Source organism: Doryrhamphus excisus, linkage group LG12, assembly GCF_037039965.1.
Source record: "Doryrhamphus excisus strain RoL-2023G ecotype Guam linkage group LG12, RoL_Dexc_Guam_v1.1, whole genome shotgun sequence".
NCBI classification, from domain to species: domain Eukaryota; kingdom Metazoa; phylum Chordata; class Actinopteri; order Syngnathiformes; family Syngnathidae; genus Doryrhamphus; species Doryrhamphus excisus.
This window is the reverse complement of record NC_136368.1, coordinates 16,121,094-16,141,304: the sequence shown is the minus strand read 5'-3', so window position 1 is coordinate 16,141,304 and position 20,211 is coordinate 16,121,094. Positions and strand designations below refer to the sequence as shown.

Genomic DNA, 20,211 nt, shown 5'->3' with positions numbered 1-20,211 from the left:
CTGACATCACCCGGGGGTTCCACTCTGCCTTTCCACATTCTCCCTCCAGCTCGCTCACAATCCCACCCATATTTGGAAGTGAGAGGAAGGGAATCCCAGCTGATGATTCAGAGGCTGCGGCTGCCAACGGGAATTCACTCCACATCTGTTTTTATGTGAAAAGGTGTGTGTGTGTGTGTGTTGGCAACATTATCTTGTGGAGCCAAAATGGGGAATTTACCTTTGTGGGGAATCCCAAATGTGCAAAATAACAGCGTCTGATAAAAAGTAACACCAAGGGTGCTACTGTTGTTCTAAATTTAGACCAAAAGTTGCTTCTCTTGGTAGCCACTACAGTAAGGATGTTCTTCAGAGGATTTCATTCTGAAATGCACATAAATACTTACAAATGATGAATGAAAGGGATTAACCAACATTTAAGGTTACTTTTACCCAGTGACGGCTGCTGGTCATTCAAGGAGAGCAATCTCATTTTTTTCCGGCTTTCAAAAATGTGTCTATTTTATGATAATTCCTGTATTTGCCATGATGTGCCGCTTGCTAGCAGCTGAAGTTGCTGTACGAGGCTACTGAGTGACCGGTTGTGAGTATGAGTGATCGTGACAGAGGGGAGAAGATCAGCAGCTGCTGCTGCTTGTTGGGGAAAGAAACCGCTAAATGACGGAAGAGAGTCGCCTAACGCAACAAAGACAAAGTCACTGAGGATCGGTAAAGTCTCTGGATCAGTTCAGAACGACGAAGTGAAAAACTTGGAAAATGGTTTGTACTTCAAGATGGCTGATTCACTCATTTCACTGTCAATCAGAAATGGATTCCACCTCAGACAATTCATCCAATCATCACGCAGAAGCAGAGTGTCCAGGCCAGCCCACTTCCCCATAGACCGCCAGAGACGCTGGGCGTCTGATGGGTGGTACAAGGACCAGCATTTATCAAATGACCATCCAGTTTTGAGCAGTGGAACCAACCACTGTTTCCCCATCGAAGTCAGTAGCGTCTGTAAAAGCACCATGGTGAAGGTATTGTAGCTTATGAAATGCACACACAGTATAATGTTTGGACATTTTAGAAGAAACAGAGATTCCCTTACAGTTTTAGAGCAATCGCCACCGCTTTTTTCTTCATTCAAGACATTATTCTTAATGTGACTGTCCCCAAAGAGAAAATGTGCACCACCTTCTTGTTTTGACAGCATTTTTGAGGACCTAGAAAAGTGCTATATGAATGTGATGCATTACTGTCTTTGTCACAACTTCAGAGGAAAATGACTGAGTTGGATTCAGGTCTGTGAAGCAACATGGAGGTCTAAATTTAGATATACATTGTCCCTGTCTGCATGCTGATGACAGAAGACACAGGTCTCTGGGGTTGAGTGTGGTCGGGGCCATCAGAAAAAGGCTGCTGTTGTTCTCCCTGGCGCGCACACACACACACACACACACACACACACACACACACACGGGCCCAGAAAGAAAGAAGGCTTTTATGGAATATTCTGTTTAGCAGAACTGACTGTTGCATATGATACTCCCAGGACTCATAAAACAAGTTATTCACAGACAATATCTCACCCACACTTGGACTACGGTGGCATACAATCCTGATTTCAACAAGGAATTGAGTGTTGAAGGGATACGCTGCTAAAACTGGCCATGGGGCCTGTTAGGCAACTTCATTCTTATATGAAGAAGTCACCGAGAATAGATGGAAAAACAACATTTTATTATTAAAAGGTGGTGCAAGAAAAAGTCTATAAGCTTAAAATAGCATGAGGGACCCCCGCAGAGTTACATAAACAGATGACAAAGCTACAGTATAGTCATCCAAAAGGCAGCAAAGCACACATGCAGCCTACACATCTTCAATGGAGTGTGCACTGACACAAATGAATGGTGCAGCTGGGGGAAGACGAAAAAAAACCAAGTGACTCATAGGAGCCATAGAAAACCAGCTGGGAATTAAGTGTCATATCCTGAATTTAGAGAGCGAGAGACAAAATACAATTACAAACAAGTACTAAACAATTATATTATAATTAAATTGTCTTTGAACAACTTTAGAAGAAGGGGATGTAATCAGCTTTTTAAAAATGTTTAACCAAACTGTCTCTGCCATTGTAAACAGGTGCATGAGTCTGACTACAAGTGCCAGAATGCACTGCAATAGCTGGTATGTATGTATGAGCTGACATTCCATGTGGAAGTGGTACATTTTGGCTCCTTTATCCTTCTTCCCCACTCTGGTTGAATCTTAAAGAGGAACTGCACTTTTTTGGGGACTTTTTCCCCATCATTCATAATCCTTATGTGAAACATGAACGCATTTCTTTCCCTTTTCTGTGCATTATAACGCAAGAAAACAAGTTAATATGCACTAGCTTACAACGCCGAAGCAAGAAGCATACTCTAGTGATTTGTTATATTTTTGTTATTAGATAAATATTGATTCTAAACATGATGGTGTTGTATTGTAGCGTTTTGGAGTTTGGAGATGCTTGTTAAAATTTGGCCGAGCACCAAATTCCCAGGGATGTTACTTATAATGCTTGAAGTTACTAGCAGCAATGTAATTCAGGTGTATCGTTATTCAAGGTTAATTGTTAACTGGGTTTTGAGCTTTAGAAATATTTTTCAACCGCAATATGCAAAATGCCTCTCTCTTTGTAACATGACTGTGTTGTTGCATATTATTGGTGCAGTTTGTATAATTGTGACGTGATAGTGGTGGTATTAAGCCCCCAGTGAAGGCCCAGGTTCATGGCCTGCTGCTGTTAAAAAGTATTATTTGTTGTTTCAAAAGGTTGAACCTCAAAAACTGTTGCACATAGACGCAATGTTGCCAGTCACAATGTTCTAATACAGTTGAATCTCAAGTTTCATATGTCCAGGTTTTTATACGGACAACAGTGTGCCTAACAAACTAGTGGAGTACTCAAACACACGCTTGTGAGTCTCTGCTGTGAATAATGAGTGGTTCTTTTAGAGTTGGGACACTATAGGATTCCAGCCAGGGAAGCCTTTAATCATCTTCATTGTGTGTGTGTGTGTGTGCACAGAATGATGAACAACTCTGAATCTTTCCCCTTCCTTCTTTCTTTCAGTGTGCTGATGAGGCATTCAAACACCACGTATGTGACTGTTTATTACCTTTTGGGCGGCTGTAAAAAAAGATGCAAGTGCAACAATTAATGCAATGCTAAGCGTCATTTTTGTCGGAGGCCTTGGTTGCTCTCTAGTGGCTTTATTGGGATATTACAGATAATCTGACGTCTCATAGTGCGTACCACTGCATGACTCATAGGGGGAACCAAGGAAAACACAAAACTTAAACCGTGTGTGTTTCCTAACATCATAAAAATAGTTGGGCTTATCGTGGTTTTGCAGGTCTAAAATACATTTCTGATTACTTAAAGTGAAAGATAATAAAGAGGACAGGCTAGTTGACTTGTCACTTAGGTGAATGACCCCCACCCCCTTGTGAAAATGGCGGATGCGAAGGAGACAAGCGCCTTTTCTGAGCGCATGTCAAAACACCCGTTTGTATACAAATACTTAATTTTACTCTGCGTAACTCTTCTGCTTGAATGAAACCCGCAGTGTGACACCGGCAAATCTTTCGGCAAGGTCTGACGTGTCAGCATGGCCCCAAAAAAGGAGCGAATGCCCAATGATCAAAATGATAGTTGGGTCGTCATTATGGCAGGTAACGTTCTGCAGCTACTAGCTAGCTCCGGCAAAGCTAACTAGTTGAATGTTAGCTTATTTGCTAGCATAGTAGCACAACTATGCGTCACTTGACGAGCATATAACGATGCTTCTCGCTGCTTAGCATGCAATTTATAAGAGATGTTTGGATTTGACTTACCCCAGACTTTACTTATGGTGCTTTCAGACTCCGCCATAGACGTACAGAGCAAGGACAGTGAGCCAACTTTTGTGAGACTGCGGAATCCCTCAACAGGTACAACTTCCGGTGGCCCTGCGAGCACAGATGCAACTTCATACAACTGCTGTATACACCCTCAGCTTATAATAATTTACATTTCCATACTAAACGTCTTACTATTAAAAACACAATGTAGCATATGACATGATTTTATAATTCTGACTTTTCACTTATTTAAACAATTACTACTTTTACCTTGTTGATGTACCTTCTCTCTGTGATTGGCTGGGACAGGTCACATGCCTTTACTGTTTACGATTAAGGCATCCATTCCTTCATTCCATCTTTTGATGAAGTTACAAAACATGGTTCATTCCTCGTGATTCATATATATTTTGTTACTGTTAAAGGACATGTAGAAAAATATTATCCATATACATACTGTAAATAATACAATATATCCACATATGAAAGAGGCCTGGATCGCCGGTCACCAGAGCCTATCCCAGCGTCACTGTATCAACATATTATCATTATTGTGAGTAATGTATCGCAAATCGTAAGGTATTGTGAGAGACCCTGAGATTCCCAGTATTTGCCTACATTGCTTAATCAACAGTGACCTACAGTGTGTTGCATCTGCTGCTATTTTTACACATGTGACCAATTCACACAAATGTGTGCATAAACAAAACAGACACAACCAAAAACTCCCAATCCACATGTTGGCGACCAATCCAGAGTGTACCCTGCCTTTTTGCCTCAAGTTAGCTGGGATAGGCTCCAGCTCACCTGCGACCCAGATAAAGACAACTGTTGTACAAGATGTGCTTATGAATACAATAATGAGTTGACTTGTCCTCTTGTTACTATAGATCAAGCCTCTCTGTACATGCTGAGTGGTGGCGGTGATGGCGTGCTGCAGCTTTATGAGGTCAAAGCATTTGAAGAGGACTTTCGCTCCTGGTTTGTTGGCCAGATTGTCCAGAGAGGTAAGTGTCACTACCTGTAAATACTCATTATAGCGAATTTAGTGTTGATGAGGCTTTTGTTCACCGTCTGTCCTTTTTACACAGATGGGAGACTTCTGTTTGTCACACCGATGGATCCTCTGTATCTTATTTTGCCTTATTTGATCAAATCTGGAAAAGAAGTAAGATTATCATAATCAACAATACGTTTTCTACACTAGTGTCCCCCAACATTTCTGAGCTCTACTTGTGTTCTGTCAACGAGTCAACTGAACGAGAGGGCAGTTACCCTCCACCCTCGGGTGGGGTGACTGCTGCGTGCGGTTATGAGACAACAGGAGTTTAGAGTGCCCTCTTTTTTTGGGATTCCCTTGTTCTTCTGGGGGACGTCAACACTCATATTGGCAGCGACAGTGTGATGTGAAGAGTTGTGATTGAGGGGAATGGCCCCCCTGATATGAACCAGAGCGATGGTTTGTTATTAGTTCGTCACAGATTGTCTATTACAAACATCTTCAAGCATTAGCGTGTCCATATGTGCACTTTTGATCATTTTAACCCTCTCATATCACTAAATACTCTATTACCCAATGTTATTTTCTTCTGATGATGCACAGTGTTGTTTTTGTTATACATTAATGTCATCTTGAGGTTTACTAAGTCTAATCTCGACTATCCTTCACTCCACTCATGTGTTGCTTACCTCCTGAGTAACTTGTGAATCACTTACACCTCTATTAAGACTCCATAAAACACTCTTTTAATAGTTCTGATGTTGCGTGTCTGTGTTTAGGATAAGTTCCAGCCTGTGGCTCAAATGGTGATGGATGAAGACTTTCCTGCATGCACCAAGCTCCTGAGCTGTACACGTTCTCTAGATTCTATGCATCACATTGCAGATGAAAAAGGTTAGCAGTAGTTGTCCCAAAACTGAGAATTTTTGAACTCATTGATTATATTTGCTTTTTAGAGGTGGGAAGCCTGAAGTTTCACCGATACAGTCGGGAAAAAACTATGGATTGGTTGAAGAAAAAGGTACGTGAGTCATTGTTTCTACATTGGTGCAATAAACAGCGCATGTGGTTACAGGTGGAAAAAACAATCCTGGTGCTAAAGAAGAGGAACATCTCTGTGGGGCAGGGAGTTAAATCCACAACATACATTCAACTCAAGATTGAGTCTGGCTCAGCTGAAGGTAACGTCTTATACTCTAACTACATTCTACAGTGGAACCTCTGAAATCTTACATCCACAATTTTCTGGAAAATATGCCTCTAAAGTTGCACAAAATGCAATTCCACATGTATGTTTTGATTTTGTTTTGGCTTTTTTGTGATTCCACCATGGAAGAAGGGTGGAAATTAGTGCAAAACTATCATAATAACCATAGAAAAGCAAATCAAAATACTGTATGACTCAAAGGACATTCACAGATAATTCCAAATGTTTCAGATGGTAAAATTGTCTAAAAATCTAAAAATGATCATTCTGTACACATACAGATTGTTAAATTGATAGAGGTCTTTGTAGTACTTTAACAGCAGCAGTAGAGGGCAGCAAACTATTGAACTCTGCATCATTTCCACCATCCTGTGACTGTGTATCATGCCTAATGTCTGATCACCTTCACGTTCCAGAGAACTACCTTCGCTACGCCCACGGCCTTATATCAGAGTACCTCAGCGAAGACCTAAGTAAAGAACTCCTCCATCACCTGCAGTATGTCTGCACACACAACAGACAATTCTTCTTACTGCAAAGTCGATTCCATTAGGAGGCTTGTTTGATCACTGTTACTACTACCAACACTACAGGTTGCCAGAGATTACAAGTCCAACGGAGACAGAGCCACCTTTAAAGGTATGTTTTAACATTTGCTCCAAATCTCAAACTAGAGCTGTCTTCGACTAAGGATTTATTTATTCAAGGATTATAGTCCAATTAAAAAAAAAAACAAAAAAAAGACTAAACTACTCAGATAAACAAATAAGCGTGATAGGTGTACAACAAGACTACCTTAATTTATTTAGTGACAGAAAGCAAGATGAACAAAAGCAACACACAGTGCAGTGGGCATATTAAACATCAAAAAGTGCAAAAAAACAAACAAAATAGGAACATGTCTTGAAACACAATAATTTGCCAAACCTCTCAGTAAGCAGCCAAATTCACAGACGGGGTATAAAATGAAATCTTACATGTTTTAAATGATACACAGTTGGTTGTTGTGTGATATGGAAGAAGCCCAAGTTGAACTTTACTTGCTTGGACTCATCTTTGGTTGATTTTTTTTTTTGTAGTAGCCATTACGAGCCAATCGGTCCATGGATATTTACGGTCGTCCTAGCGCTCACAGTTCGGGCTTCTTTGGATTGTGCCACTTAAGTGGGTGATTTTATTATGCGTAGTAAGTATAGGTCTGCTGCTAAACACACACTGCATTTTCAATTCTTCATTAGCGCATATTAAGCTGATTATGCATCAAAATAGGCTATTTATAAGACATTTTATGTAAAAATATTGGCTCAGCAGCAGTCATTCCCACCCCATGTAGTCAGAATGGTACAGTCTTGATCACATGATATTTTCCTACTGTATGCTGAGTGACACAACTCGCAAGATGGCTGTATAAAAGTCAGTCTTTTCTTTGAAATAGACACAGGAGGTCTTGCAGGCAGATGCTACAACACGGCATGAACATTGTCAACACGTCCAAGTTCTCTCCTACGGACTTGCTTCCCAACGCTTTCTGTAATCCATCATGCAGAATGTTACTGGCATCGAATGACCCAATACACACCTTGCTACAATACAATTAGAGGGCAGATTGGTAGTCCAATCAGACTCCACTGAATCTAATCGTGGACTATTCTAAGACACCAATAGTAAACCATTCAGTTTGACAAGAGAAGTGCTTGTTCATTCACTACTGCGCTCCGTCATGCAGGGGGCAACAACAAGGCAGGCACATCACAATGAAGCAGCAGTAGAAAATGCATTTAAACAAACTGGTGCTATCAACTCTATAAAAAAAAAGAAAAAAATACACTAAAAATGTTGAGTTTTTACAGCAACTAGATGTCAAATTATGCATTTGCCAAGAATGCAATGGAGAAGTTTATTTTGTAATGATGTAAACAACATTTCAGAATGTAACTAACAGGATATATACTGTACAGTATATGTGTAAATATGTAACTACTGTGTGTGTGTATATGTTTTAGCTAAAAGCTAAAAAAATAAGTTCATTACTGCATCACTGCTATAGTATGCATTTTATAATGATGTACAATCATTTCCTCATTTGATCAGAAACGTAAACTGTCCGACAAGCCAGTGGAAGCAGGAGAAGACTACACCAAATTCAACAGTGAAGACTTTGTGCGAAAAGTGAGTATCGTCTTGACAAACATTTGATTTGGTTTCATCACCTCTGAGTCTTTTTTCCTCAGTGGAGACTTCTCGGAAGACCTTGAGGGATTGTGTCACTGTTGTTTGTTTGAACTGGAGGTCGAATTGTGTCATGAATGTTTCTCTCTTACTTTCTGTTTCATGACATAAAGCCGCCAAAGAAGATGACGGCCGCACAGAAAACTCTGGCAAAGGTGGACAAGACCGGGATGAAGACAATGTCATCTTTCTTCAGCCCCAAAGTCAAATCGGAAAAAAAATGATGGTCGGTTGCCCTTTTCATATTTTGTAAATGTTACTTTTGTATTAAAGGAAAGAAAATGTTTACCGTCTTCACCTGCATAGCTGAAGTTCGAGGTTTGGTCACACTATTGTGCACTTTATCCACGTTTTACATCCATCCATCTTTTTTCTATGCCACTTATCTTGGGTTGCAGGGGTATGCTGGAGCCTATCCCAGCTGTCTTTGTGCAAGAGGCGGGGTACACCCTGGACTGGTCGCCAGCCAATCACAAGGCACATATAGACAAACAACCATTCACACTCACATTCATACCTATGGACAATTTGGAGTCGCCAATTAACCTAGCATGTTTTTGGAATGTGGGAGGAAACCGGAGTACCCAGAGAAAACCCACGCATGCACGGGGAGAACACAGAGATGTTCCCCTCCAAAAGTTTGGGAGCACCTGCAGGAGGGGAGTGTACATGAGTGTACAAGATCAGGCATTATTGTCTAATACTGTGGGATGGGGGCTGTCGTATATCATAGCCATCAAATGCAATTAGTTTTCATTATGTATTGTGTAAAACTAAGACAGGAACAAGATCAAATTATTAGCACGACATGAATACATCAGTATGAGCCTGAAGTTTGTTTTTCAGAGAGAAGATAACTTACTGTGTGTCATAACAGTTCAGAATTAATTGAGGTTGTGAAGTGACAATTATACACATTAACACTCAATAATATCATCAAACCTTACCTTTATGCATCTCCACATAGTATCGGCATTCTGGCCGCTTGCAACAGACGGTGTGATTTCTAACTCTACATATCTTAAATAACATAGCCCATATTTCCAGATGCTGTTATTTAATAATAATTTAAGTCAAGTGTCCACTTCATGGTACTCACTGGTGGTTAGGGACTCCTGGTATAATGGAAGAACAAGAACACAGCTGATTTTGAGTATCCGTCTATAGTTGAGGCCTTCAAAGATTTGATGGGTATGCTCTATAGCAGTTGAAATTAAACATAATTTCCATACTGCGAAGATGTGCTGTATGTATTCAAGGCTATGTGTTTTTTTCTCATTGTAGCACTGTCCAATGACAAATACCATTGACCTTGTTGGTGGATGAGGGTAGGGGGGGGCTACACTCATGGTGGGCACTTGTGGATCCTTTTATACACGCAGTTGGAACATCTTTTCCCTTTTACAATATCAAAGGGTGTGAGATTATTTTCTTCTAATGCTTCGGATGGAGGTTTTCTACACTTCAAGGTGAACTATACTGAGATGCTCATTGTTGTCACTTGCCTTTGGTGCCTTTCACTCAAAATCCCATCACAACTTTTTTCACTTATAAAAAAAAACCCCAGAAGGTTTCAGTAAATGATTCAATTAATAACAATCAATCCTAATATCCTTCATGGATTCTTATCAATGTGATTGTTGACACTTCATCAGGTGCACAGTCTTAATAAGATACAATAAAGAGATGACAGTATGTCTACCAAGCAGCAGGTTTGGTTGCCATGTAGGGCATGTTCACACTTGTGGTTCGATGCTGTGGTCTGGACCGAAATATTAAAAAACAATATTAGGTGCAAACCGGTGGGTAAAAAGTACTTTCTTTAGGAAATTGTTCATACTAAGAGGTGTAAAGCAACCAAAGTTTTACTTTCAAGTCTCCGCTCATCCTCAGGACTTTTTCCACTTGGCCTTGAAACGTAGCGTCTGCAGGGTGCTCTCCACCACTTTGGGTAAATGGATGGGGTTCCTCTGCAGACGCAACCTGCTGCTGGTCGACCCGCTCTGGTTCTTCTTATTGAGGACCTTTTCCTTGGCACAGGACACAACCTGCTCCTGTTGCTTCCTGTCTGGGTCATCCGCCCCCCGTGGAACCCGCAAGACCCAGTTGGAGTGGAGGTTGTGTTCTGCAGAGCTGGAGGCCACTGTTGGTGAGAGACGTTTCCTTCATTAAACATCAATAACTATAAAAATAATAATAATAAATAAAATCATATTTAGGGGGGCACGGCGGTCTAGTGGTTAGCGCGCAGACCTCACAGCTAGGAGACCAGGGTTCAATTCCACCCTCGGCCATCTCTGTGTGGAGTTTGCATGTTCTCCCCGTGCTAAGGTTAATTGGCGACTCCAAATTGTCCATAGGTATGAATGTGAGTGTGAATGGTTGTTTGTCTATATTTGCCCTGTGATTGGCTGGCGACCAGTCCAGGGTGTACCCCGCCTCTTGCCCAGAGACAGCTGGGATAGGCTGTATATACGTATATATATATATATATATAGTATATATATAGTATATATATATATATATATATATATATATATACTACATGCCCTTCATGGTTGTCATGACAGTGGGTATTCATGTTCATATGTGTGGCACGTCCACACACACATTATTATTATGATGCCATGGTTGACATCACCAGCAAGGCCTGTGTTTTGATTACACTGATAAAGGTGTAATTCTCCCACGCCAACAGCACAGCCCCAGAAATGTCAAGGTCATATTTGATTAAACATTGTTTCACTATACAGAGAAGCTTAATTCAATTTGCGCCATCATACTTTGATTGAAATGGCATAATTTACAACACACTCACCAACCTAGACAGAGTCGTTTATCTCAGTCCTTTGCCTGAATATTTTATAGTGCCTGTTATTAAACACTGTGGCGTACAGTCTGGAGCAAGGCCTTCTCTGCTGGCCTAACCATTACCATACGCACTGACATACATTTTAGAACTTACATTATAATATGTGTTGTATGTATTTGTAATCATTTATTCCCAGCTGTTTATTATCTTCATTTAGTATCGTGCTGACTCCAGACTCCATGACCAAAATGGGCTATTGGCTGTCTTCAGTACAAGTGAGCACATGAAGGGAAGACCTCACCGATAAAGTCCACGTCAGCGTGTCCATTGTCCATGTAAGGTTTGTGTTGAGCTTCACTGTCACAGCTTGCAATCACCTCATCCAAAAATTGCAAAGTGTCCTCCACATTGGGCACAGGCGGAGCTGAAGGGGTCACTCTTGATGCCTGTGAACGAGGAGAGACAGTTGTCTGATGTTAGCAAAGGTGTAACGAGATACGTCCATATCATAGACAAGACATACGGAACAGAACGGAGGCAGCCAGGGAAATGTATTCAACTGTCTGTGCTTTTCAGACAGAACGCAGTGAAAAGCAACATGGCATGCTGCTATCAAATAATAAGATGACATCAGCACCGCATCTGGTCTCATGTGTAAAATACTTGTGAGAAAGGTACAAGTCCACCTCCGATACTTCCTGCGAAAGTAGAAAATTCTCATGTCAACAACACACACAAACATTTGCACACAACACACGCAAAAAGCCAGGAAAATGCTGACATTTCAGGGCTTTTATGTGTGAAAGGAGCAGATGATGTCACATTACCCCTTTTATACATATTTTCCCACACATTTGCCATATTGCAGAATATGCTTTCACACAGTTTCAGCTCCCACCCTCGGCCATCTCTGTGTGGAGTTTGCATGCGTGGGTTTTCTCCGGGTACTCCGGTTTCCTCCCACATTCCAAAAACATGCTAGGTTAATTGGCGACTCCAAATTGTCCATAGGTATGAATGTGAGTGTGAATGGTTGTTTGTCTATATGTGCCCTGTGATTGGCTGGCGACCAGTCCAGGGTGTACCCCACCTCTTGCCCGAAGACAGCTGGGATAGGCTCCAGCATACCCTCGCAACCCTCGTGAGGAAAAAGCAGTAGAAAATGAATGAACGAATGAATGACAGTTTCAGCTCCTGCGATTGGCTGGTAACCCGACCAGTCCAGAGTGGATGGGTGGATGGATGGATGGATGGATGGATGGATGGATGGATGGAGAGTTCCTGCTCTGTCATTACCTCAGGATCAGGAAAATAGCCAAATTGAACCATCAGAAGCACAATCCCACCTCTTCTACACCTCTGATACTACATCAGAGGCAGAAAAATTGCCAGGTCAACATTATGCTGTATGCATGGAAAAAGGACAGTTTCAGCTTGAAAATGCTGTTCTGTGTAAACAGCACAGATACGGGAAAAAGCCAAGAAAAAGCTGGCTTACAAGGACTTTTAAGTGTGAACGGGGCTCATGTCACCATTGTCCCTTTCACACAGAGCTTATACAAATTTGCCACTTTGCTGAATAGTGTTGAATTACAAGGCCAGTTTAGATCCGGCATTTGTCAATAAAGCGGGATATTGCAGAAACTTGTGCATTTTCACACAAAAGTGGAAAGTGAAAGCGTACCGGTTGTGTGTGTGGAGCTGGTGGTGCAGCTTTCTTCTTTGAGGACGCTGAGGCCTTGACAGTATCGCTACTTTTCAAGATGCTCTCGGTGTAACGCCGCCTCAGAGCCACCAGCGCCTCCAGGTACTCCAGGCAGTTCCGATTCTGGGAGTAGAGCCATATGCGGTCTTCTTGTCTCTGGTAGTAGTACAAGGTGGATTCGATGCTCACTGTGCTTTTGCTCCGTTTCAACGTCGACTGAGATCGCTCTCCCAACACCAGCATGGATGTGCTGCGGACCAGCCTGACTGTGCAGGCGCTGTGGTAGTCTTGCCCGAATTCTCCTCGACTGCCACAGTCTCGCCCTTTTTGTCCATTATGATTAGGACGGAATACATAATTTATCTTCCGAAACATCCCACTAAACGAAGCCGATCAAGGTTAAAAACTTGCCTCTGACGCCCATAGCTTAGTCAGAATCAAGCTTACTTGGATATGTCTCTGTCCAAGGTGCTGATAAGCTGAAACTATGACGCTCTTGTTCAACCTGACCTCATCTTTGGTGTTAGTTGCTTGGTTGCATAGCAGCTCTGTAATTCGACACTTTAGAGAAACAGGTCCGGTTCAGGTGTCAGATTAACGCTGATGTTCCTTAAAGGAACCTGCGTATAGAATCCACAGTATATGCTAAGGACATTATAAACATTTCATTGTCAAGAATATATAAGGAAGATATATTTATGAATAATAAAACACTCTTGTGATTCCTAAATGAGACGTCTGCAAAGCCAAGGTAGAAAAATCCAATCCATAAATACGGTAAAACTCTAAATAAATCTCATAACTCTTTCCTTTAGCTCACTTGCATAAAATGCCAATTTGACCTTCTATGTTTGTCAGAAGAAATGACGACTTGCGGTTACGTATGAATGTGAAAGTGCTACTTCTGCTTTAGCACTGATACATCTGTAAGTGTGCATGAGGTAGGAAAAAAAGGAATTAGTATCTCCCATATGTTGTTTTCATTCCATTAAGGCTCTTTTCTCTTTTATTCATATCTGTGTTGTTTCTTTACACGGTAAAAAGTGCTTGTGAGTGAGTAAAAAAAAAAAATTGAGGTTTTGAGTCTCTTTGGGAGTATCTGTGTGTGGCGTTAGCCTGTTCTGCCTGCATGTGCATGAACTTACTTGGGGTACTCCGGCTTCCTCACTCCATAAACATGTATGTTAAATAGTCATTTGTTTATATGTACCCTGGGATTGACTGGTGACCGATTTGGGGGGTGTAGTTGGCATGGGCTACAGTTCACCTAAAAAAAAAAGTTGAAAATAACTACAATTATGATCTTTATGAGGATAAGCGGTATAGAAAAAGAATGAATGAATGGTAAATGCAGGTGGTAGAACCAGAATGGCATCTGAATAAAATTGAACACAAGCCTTTATAAATAATTTACTTATAAGAAAAAATGTATTAAAAGGTGATTTTTTTTTTATTCCAAAGTGATAGCTCATAAAAGATCCCAACATGGAATATGATATAAAAATACTGTATATGTTAAAAAAACAACAATAAAAATAATGGATAATGTTATATTAAGATTCTCAAGGTTTGTTTCCTAAAAAAGTTGAAAATAACTACAATTATGACCTTTATGACGATAAGCAGTATAGAAAAAGAATGGTAAATACAGGTGGTAGAACCAGAATGACATCTGAAAAAATACTGCATATGTTAAAAATCAACAATAAAAATAATGGATAATGTTATATTAAGATTCTCAAGGTTTGTATTTTTATCCTTTACAAGGCACTCGTTGAAATATTTCTAATGAAATACTTCGAAAAAATTAGATCCTAAATTTAATTGGCAGAAAATTAGTATAGTAAAATATTTTTTTAAATATTTGTTTCCTAAATTCCTAATTATTGAAAAAAAGTTGAAAATAACTACAATTATGACCTTTATTAGGATAAGCGGTATAGAAAAAGAATGAATGGTAAATACGGGTGGTAGAACCAGAATGGCATCTGAATAAAATTTAACACAAGCCTTATATAATATATAAATAAGACATTTACTTATAAGAAAAAATGAGTATTAAAAGTGATTTTTTTTGCATTATTTTCTTTTATATCACGATGCATGCAAACTACCTTAAATCTTTCTTGAACAGCAGAATGAACTGAATTTACACCCATTCTGGTTGTTTTACCCACATTTAGCAATATTATTATTTATTTCAACTTCAAATGAGACATCTTTTGGCCATTGAAACTGTAATACAGTACCTGCATGCCCCCCCAGCTGCAGCATGGATTATTAAGAAAGGGGAAGAATGATTCTCACTTCCTCTCATGGCGGGGTACAGAACCAAGCAGACCACCTGAACTGATGTTATTAGTAACACAAGACGTGACAAAGACAGCAGACATGCTTTGTGAAGTCAAATTGTTGAGCATGACCTATGGACAAGCAGAGGAATTGAACCCACCATGTCCTGAGAGGCAGGAGACCATGCCAGCGTCTCCTGTTGTAGATCTTCATCACAGTTCATCTGAGCAGGTTTGTGGCGTGGATGACAGTCGTAACCCGCAACTCCATGTCTCCCAGCTGGAGTCTCTGGATCTCTACACCACCCAGCCTGACAGCGAGAACTCTCTGGGACTGGAGATACCGGCTCAGGCCCGCTTCGGAGGTGATTCCACCACCTTCTTGGTGCCGTCTTACTGCCAGAGTATCTGCATGAACTACAGCGACCTTCACATTGGGGGCGACCAGGTGATGCCACTCTCGGCTGACAACAGTGAGCAGGTCGTCGTTGACACCCAGGCGGTTGGTCCCTTTCTGCAGTCCTGTGATGTACCTCCGCCTGTGGAGGACTCTTCTCCTGGACCCCCTAGAGCACTAGGGGGTCTTCTGCTGTCACTCAGAGGAGGCTCCAACCGCTGGAGGCAGGGCAGTGGTCGGGATCGGAGCTTTTTGTTCCAAGGCCGTGAGGGCCCCTTCTCCAATTCCCTCCTTAATTACTACCTGGAACAGAAGGTTCTAGATCTCTACCAGCAGTACCTGATGGAGAACATGGCCAGGGAGAGGGATGCGGACTCGGGCCGTATTTCCCCATTATTGGGCTCCGAGATGGTCCTGACCAGCCTGGACCAGATCACCCTGCAGCTGAGTCGGGATGGGAACTTGGAGGCGGGCCTGGCCAAGGACATGGTGTTGTCCTGCCTTCTGAGGGTGGCTGGAGACATGCAGTCCAGTGAAATCAGCACACCGGTCCTGCAGATCTCCAGCGATGCATCCAATGAGCACGTCAACAAATATAAAGTGGAACAAAAATAATATTTTTTTCTTTTTCAATAAAGGGCAACACGTTTTTGTTACTGCTCCCAACCAAAGGTTATTTTGTAAAAGATGTTGCAAAGAGGTCAATAATATTAATCTGCATTTTTGGCGCCCCCTGTGGTTTAACCTCAAAATGTTTTAAAGGGCATCATGTTCTTAATATATCCTGATTGTACAAAAAGTTCATGAATTATGGGCAATAATTAGCTAAGACTTGCCCCTTCTTCCTCCTAAACTAGGGAGTAATTTGCTAACAAATTAAATTATTATATTGAATTAAAAAACGTAGCACGGTGATCGAGTGGTTAGCAGACCTCACAGTGAGGAGACCAGGGTTCAATTCCACCCTCGGCCATCTCTGTGTGGAGTTTGCATGTTCTCCCTGTGCATGCGTGGGTTTTCTCCGGGTACTCCGGTTTCTTCCCACATTCCAAAAACATGCTAGGTTAATTAGCGACTCCAAATTGTCCATAGGTATGAATGTGAGTGTGAATGGTTGTTTGTCTATATGTGCCCTGTGATTGGCTGGCGACCAGTCCGGGGTGTACCCCGCCTCTCGCCCGAAGACAGCTGGGATTGGCTCCAGCACCCCCCGCGTTCCTCGTGAGGAAAAGCGGTAGAAAATGAATGAATGAATGAATGTTGCAAAGAGGTCAATAATATTAATCTGCATTTTTGGCGCCCCCTGTGGTTTGACCTCAAAATGTTTTAAAGGGCATCATGTTCTTAATATATCCTGATTGTACAAAAAGTTCATGAATTATGGGCAATAATTAGCTAAGACTTGCCCCTTCTTCCTCATAAACTAGGGAGTAATTTGCTAATAAATTAAATTTAATTAAAATACAGTGCTCTGCAACTCTTATTCTTCTTTTGAGTCATTAATCTGTAATTATTCCCACACTGAATCACCACTGAAAATCAACATGAACTCATAGGGAGTATGCGGTCTCGAACAGGTGACTTTTGAGTCTGGAGTGGCGATGTGGAGGAGGTCAGTCATAATGGGGTCCGCCTTGAGGTATGCCTTGAAGGTATGTAGGAGTTTGTAGTTTGTTTGTAATCTATTCTTTGTCAATTTACATAAACCAGGAAGTAGTCTGTTAGCAAACAGTTCAACCTTTCCAATACGACCCAAAGTTAAACCAACTTGCAGCTAGTCATCAGCATCATCTAGACGCTATTTAAGGAGAATGTTATACGTAGAAAGCTATGAAAACAACCCTGACATTAGTTTATGATCACCAAGAGGCTGTAATTGAGTTGAGTTGAGGACAAACTTACATGTGACTTATTTTCTCACATTCAAACCACTGATTCATCGGTAACCTTCTTCCACTCCTGTAAATAAGAACGTACCGTCAGGAAACCTGTGAAGTCTCAAGGTTGCAGGCAAAAGTATTTCTGCCTTTGTCCGGGCATTCCAGGTACACGTGAAAAGAACCTGCACTTTCCTAAAAAACGCGAATGCAGAGGCAGTGACAGACACCAAAACAACATTCATAGGATTAGAATTATTCATTCCAACCAGTGCAGTGAGTACACTGCCTCTCACCCAAAGTCAGCTGGGATAGGCTCCAGCATACCACTGCGACCCGAGTGAGGAAAAGCGGCATAGAAGATGAGTGGCTGGATGGATGGGTGGATTGGGTGGCTGGATGGATGGATGGATGGGTGGGTGCATGGATGGGTGGCTGGCTGGATAGATTGATGGATGGGTGGGTGGATGCGGGTGTGGATGGGTGGATGGATGGAAGGATTGGGTGGGTGGGTTGATGGATGGATGATGGATTGGGTGGTTGGATGGAAGGATTGGGTGGGTGCGTTGATGGATGGGTGGGTGGATGGATGGATGGATTGGGTGGATGGGTGGCTGGCTGGCTTTTTTTCAAGACTGGTTCTCCATGAAATCCAAACAAATACAGCTGGAATAGGTGCAGATTCTGGAAACTCTTTAAAGCTTTCTATTCATACAAACAGGAAAAAATATTACATGTGGAGTACCCCAGGTGTCAGTACTGGGACCAAAACTGTTTAACTTGTTTACATCTGTAAAGTTACAAAAGACTTAAAGTTGGTATCATTTACGGATGGTAATACTGCTTTTTGTTCTCGGGGAAGCACACAGAGCTAATTCAAAAGATCACCGGTAAAACGGCCATATTGAAAAGATAGTTTGATGGGATAATCCATATTATGCTGGAGCTTATCCCAGCATACTTCTTTGCAGAATAAACTGATTTTTTTTTATGTAAAAAAAGACAGATTAAAAAAAATTAAAACACCAATAAAAATATGTAATTTAAACAACAACCTTTTGAAATGTATTTAAACATTTCACAGTTTGTTTCATGCAACAGCAAGAGGTTTAAAACGGGGCTTTAAAAGCCACTTATTTCAATGGCCTTGCTATTAAATCCACAAGGAGGTTACGCCTTTTCAGAGTGTTGCAAAAGTAACTTTCCTCGCTCACAAAGAGCTTTTAACATGTGGGGTGGCGGAGACAAGGCCGCTTGATTTCATATCAAACCCAAGGTCCTCCTCGCCACTCATTGTAGCTTTAACGCTGCTGCACCTTTTTATTATTATTTTTTTTTCCAAAAGCTTTTAGTATGTTACCTTGTAAACTGCATCAGTCATATCATATAAACACACACACACAACACACACACATATACGGTATAAATATATATTTATATACGTATATAGTGTTCAAAATTATTCAACCCCCACTGCAATAATGTGTTTTAGCAAGTTCGCCATTTATTTTGTCATCTTGTTTATAATCAGATCAAAGAAAGACTAGTAAATGCGACAAATGCAACTTAAACGACAGCAATATTTTTTGTAATATAATAAGGATAAGTCGTATAGAAAAACGGATGGATGGATGGATACCAACAAATGTCCTTTCTATGATTACCACTTTGACAAAATGATTCAATCCCATGGTCACATACGTCCTTAGTACTTAGTAAAACAACCTTTGGCAATAATAACGTGACACATAGCTTGACACAGGTTTCTTGCGGTGATCTTACAGGAATTATAGCCCATTATTTATGGAAAAATGGTAATGGTAATGGTTTTATTTCATTTGAACATGCATCAGGTTACAATTGAATGCATCACATACTCAGTTCACAGTTCCACATGTCCAAAAGGGGTAGGAAGAAGCAAAGCTTATTAAATCCTACCCCTCCATCTGGTACTTTTACAATCAGTAACTGTTACATTTGTTCACTTCCTGCTTTCCTAATATAGTTTAAGTTAATTTACATTTTTATTTTTTATTTTTTTGTCACATATCGAAGTACGAGGTGATATGACCATACAATGACATAATGGGTACCGCTTGTATTGTTTCTTGAATTGGCTCATCGTTACTCAATCCATTCCATAGTTTGATTCCACATACTGAAATGCTGTGGCTTTTTAACATAGTCCTAGTGTTTCAAATGTAGTTCTTCCCTGAGATCATATTTCTCCTCTCTTGTAGAGAAGTATTGGATGACATTTTTAGGTAATTGGTTATTTTTAGCCTTATGCATTATTTTAGCTGTTTGAAGATTGACTATAATCAGCAAGTTTAAGTATTTGTGATTTTAGAAATAAGGAGTTAGTACGCTTCCTATTGTGTCTTTTGAAATGTTCAATACCTTTTCTATCTATATCGTTTTTATTTATATCCATATGCTTGCATATGTAAAGACATGACCTCCTTTCTTGACTTCTTTGACCATTACCTGGACTTGGACACCATGTTGCAAAGACGCCATTGACTGTCTAGAAGGAGTATCACAGTGGTTTTAAATCTGCTGGATTGTTGCTCGTTCTGTCCACATCCACATCACCACCGGACTGAAAACACCTGATTGAAACCTCTGTTCTTATGAGTGGTCATCTTTATGAGGGGTTGAATAATTTAGTCAGGACACACATGCACACTATTACAGCAATAATGAAGCACTTTCCCCTGATTTTGGACTGCAAAATCCAAGTCTTGTGTGCTATTCCAAGTTACGCCTCACTGAGCTACCGAATGTGCAACTTGCCGAAACATTTAATGACAGTTGTGCTTT

The 20,211-nt window shown here is 40.8% G+C and overlaps 3 protein-coding genes across 6 annotated transcripts; 2 read left to right on the top strand and 1 right to left on the bottom strand.

Annotated features, from left to right (window-relative positions):
* The first annotated feature begins 3,488 nt into the window (after positions 1–3,488).
* Positions 3,489–11,463, top strand: rnaseh2b (ribonuclease H2, subunit B). Of its 2 annotated transcripts, XM_078795274.1 has the most exons (12): positions 3,489–3,702; positions 3,892–3,960; positions 4,761–4,877; positions 4,962–5,038; positions 5,650–5,764; positions 5,827–5,891; positions 5,946–6,051; positions 6,494–6,575; positions 6,671–6,716; positions 8,169–8,246; positions 8,420–8,532; positions 11,336–11,463. In XM_078795274.1, the coding sequence occupies exons 1-11, from the start codon at positions 3,639–3,641 to the stop codon at positions 8,528–8,530; spliced, it is 930 nt and encodes a 309-aa protein (XP_078651400.1). In that variant the 5' UTR covers positions 3,489–3,638; the 3' UTR covers positions 8,531–8,532; positions 11,336–11,463. The 2 variants fall into 2 exon arrangements, with proteins under 2 accessions (XP_078651400.1, XP_057938118.2); XM_058082135.2 differs by lacking the exon at positions 11,336–11,463 and having other exon boundaries at positions 3,490–3,702; positions 8,420–8,689.
* c9h13orf42 (chromosome 9 C13orf42 homolog) lies at positions 9,731–13,495 on the bottom strand. Of its 3 annotated transcripts, none has more exons than XM_078795276.1 (4): positions 13,013–13,495; positions 12,803–12,946; positions 11,420–11,564; positions 9,731–10,449 (listed from the first exon to the last, which is right to left on the bottom strand). In XM_078795276.1, exons 1-4 carry the CDS (start codon positions 13,196–13,198, stop codon positions 10,196–10,198), a joined length of 729 nt encoding a protein of 242 aa, XP_078651402.1. In that variant the 5' UTR covers positions 13,199–13,495; the 3' UTR covers positions 9,731–10,195. The 3 variants fall into 3 exon arrangements, with proteins under 3 accessions (XP_078651402.1, XP_078651404.1, XP_078651401.1); XM_078795278.1 differs by having other exon boundaries at positions 12,803–13,146; positions 13,271–13,495; XM_078795275.1 differs by having other exon boundaries at positions 12,803–13,495.
* A 1,516-nt stretch (positions 13,496–15,011) lies between these two features.
* LOC131136006 (TLR adapter interacting with SLC15A4 on the lysosome) lies at positions 15,012–16,885 on the top strand. Its single transcript, XM_058082454.2, has one exon. It carries the CDS (start codon positions 15,077–15,079, stop codon positions 16,124–16,126), a length of 1,050 nt encoding a protein of 349 aa, XP_057938437.2. The 5' UTR covers positions 15,012–15,076; the 3' UTR covers positions 16,127–16,885.
* The last annotated feature ends 3,326 nt before the right edge of the window (positions 16,886–20,211 follow it).

Excerpts from the sequence above, each read along its gene's own strand:
- rnaseh2b (XM_078795274.1), top strand. The coding sequence starts at position 3,639 with ATGGCCCCAAAAAAGGAGCGAATGCCCAATGATCAAAATGATAGTTGG. Across the intron at positions 5,765-5,826 it reads TCACATTGCAGATGAAAAAG|AGGTGGGAAGCCTGAAGTTT; the intron begins GTTAGCAGTAGT and ends TTTGCTTTTTAG. Across the intron at positions 6,052-6,493 it reads TGAGTCTGGCTCAGCTGAAG|AGAACTACCTTCGCTACGCC; the intron begins GTAACGTCTTAT and ends TTCACGTTCCAG.
- c9h13orf42 (XM_078795275.1), bottom strand. The coding sequence starts at position 13,198 with ATGTTTCGGAAGATAAATTATGTATTCCGTCCTAATCATAATGGACAA. Across the intron at positions 11,565-12,802 it reads CAGCTCCACACACACAACCG|GCATCAAGAGTGACCCCTTC; the intron begins GTACGCTTTCAC and ends CCTCGTTCACAG. Across the intron at positions 10,450-11,419 it reads CGCTGACGTGGACTTTATCG|TGGCCTCCAGCTCTGCAGAA; the intron begins GTGAGGTCTTCC and ends TCTCACCAACAG.
- LOC131136006 (XM_058082454.2), top strand. The coding sequence starts at position 15,077 with ATGCCCCCCCAGCTGCAGCATGGATTATTAAGAAAGGGGAAGAATGAT.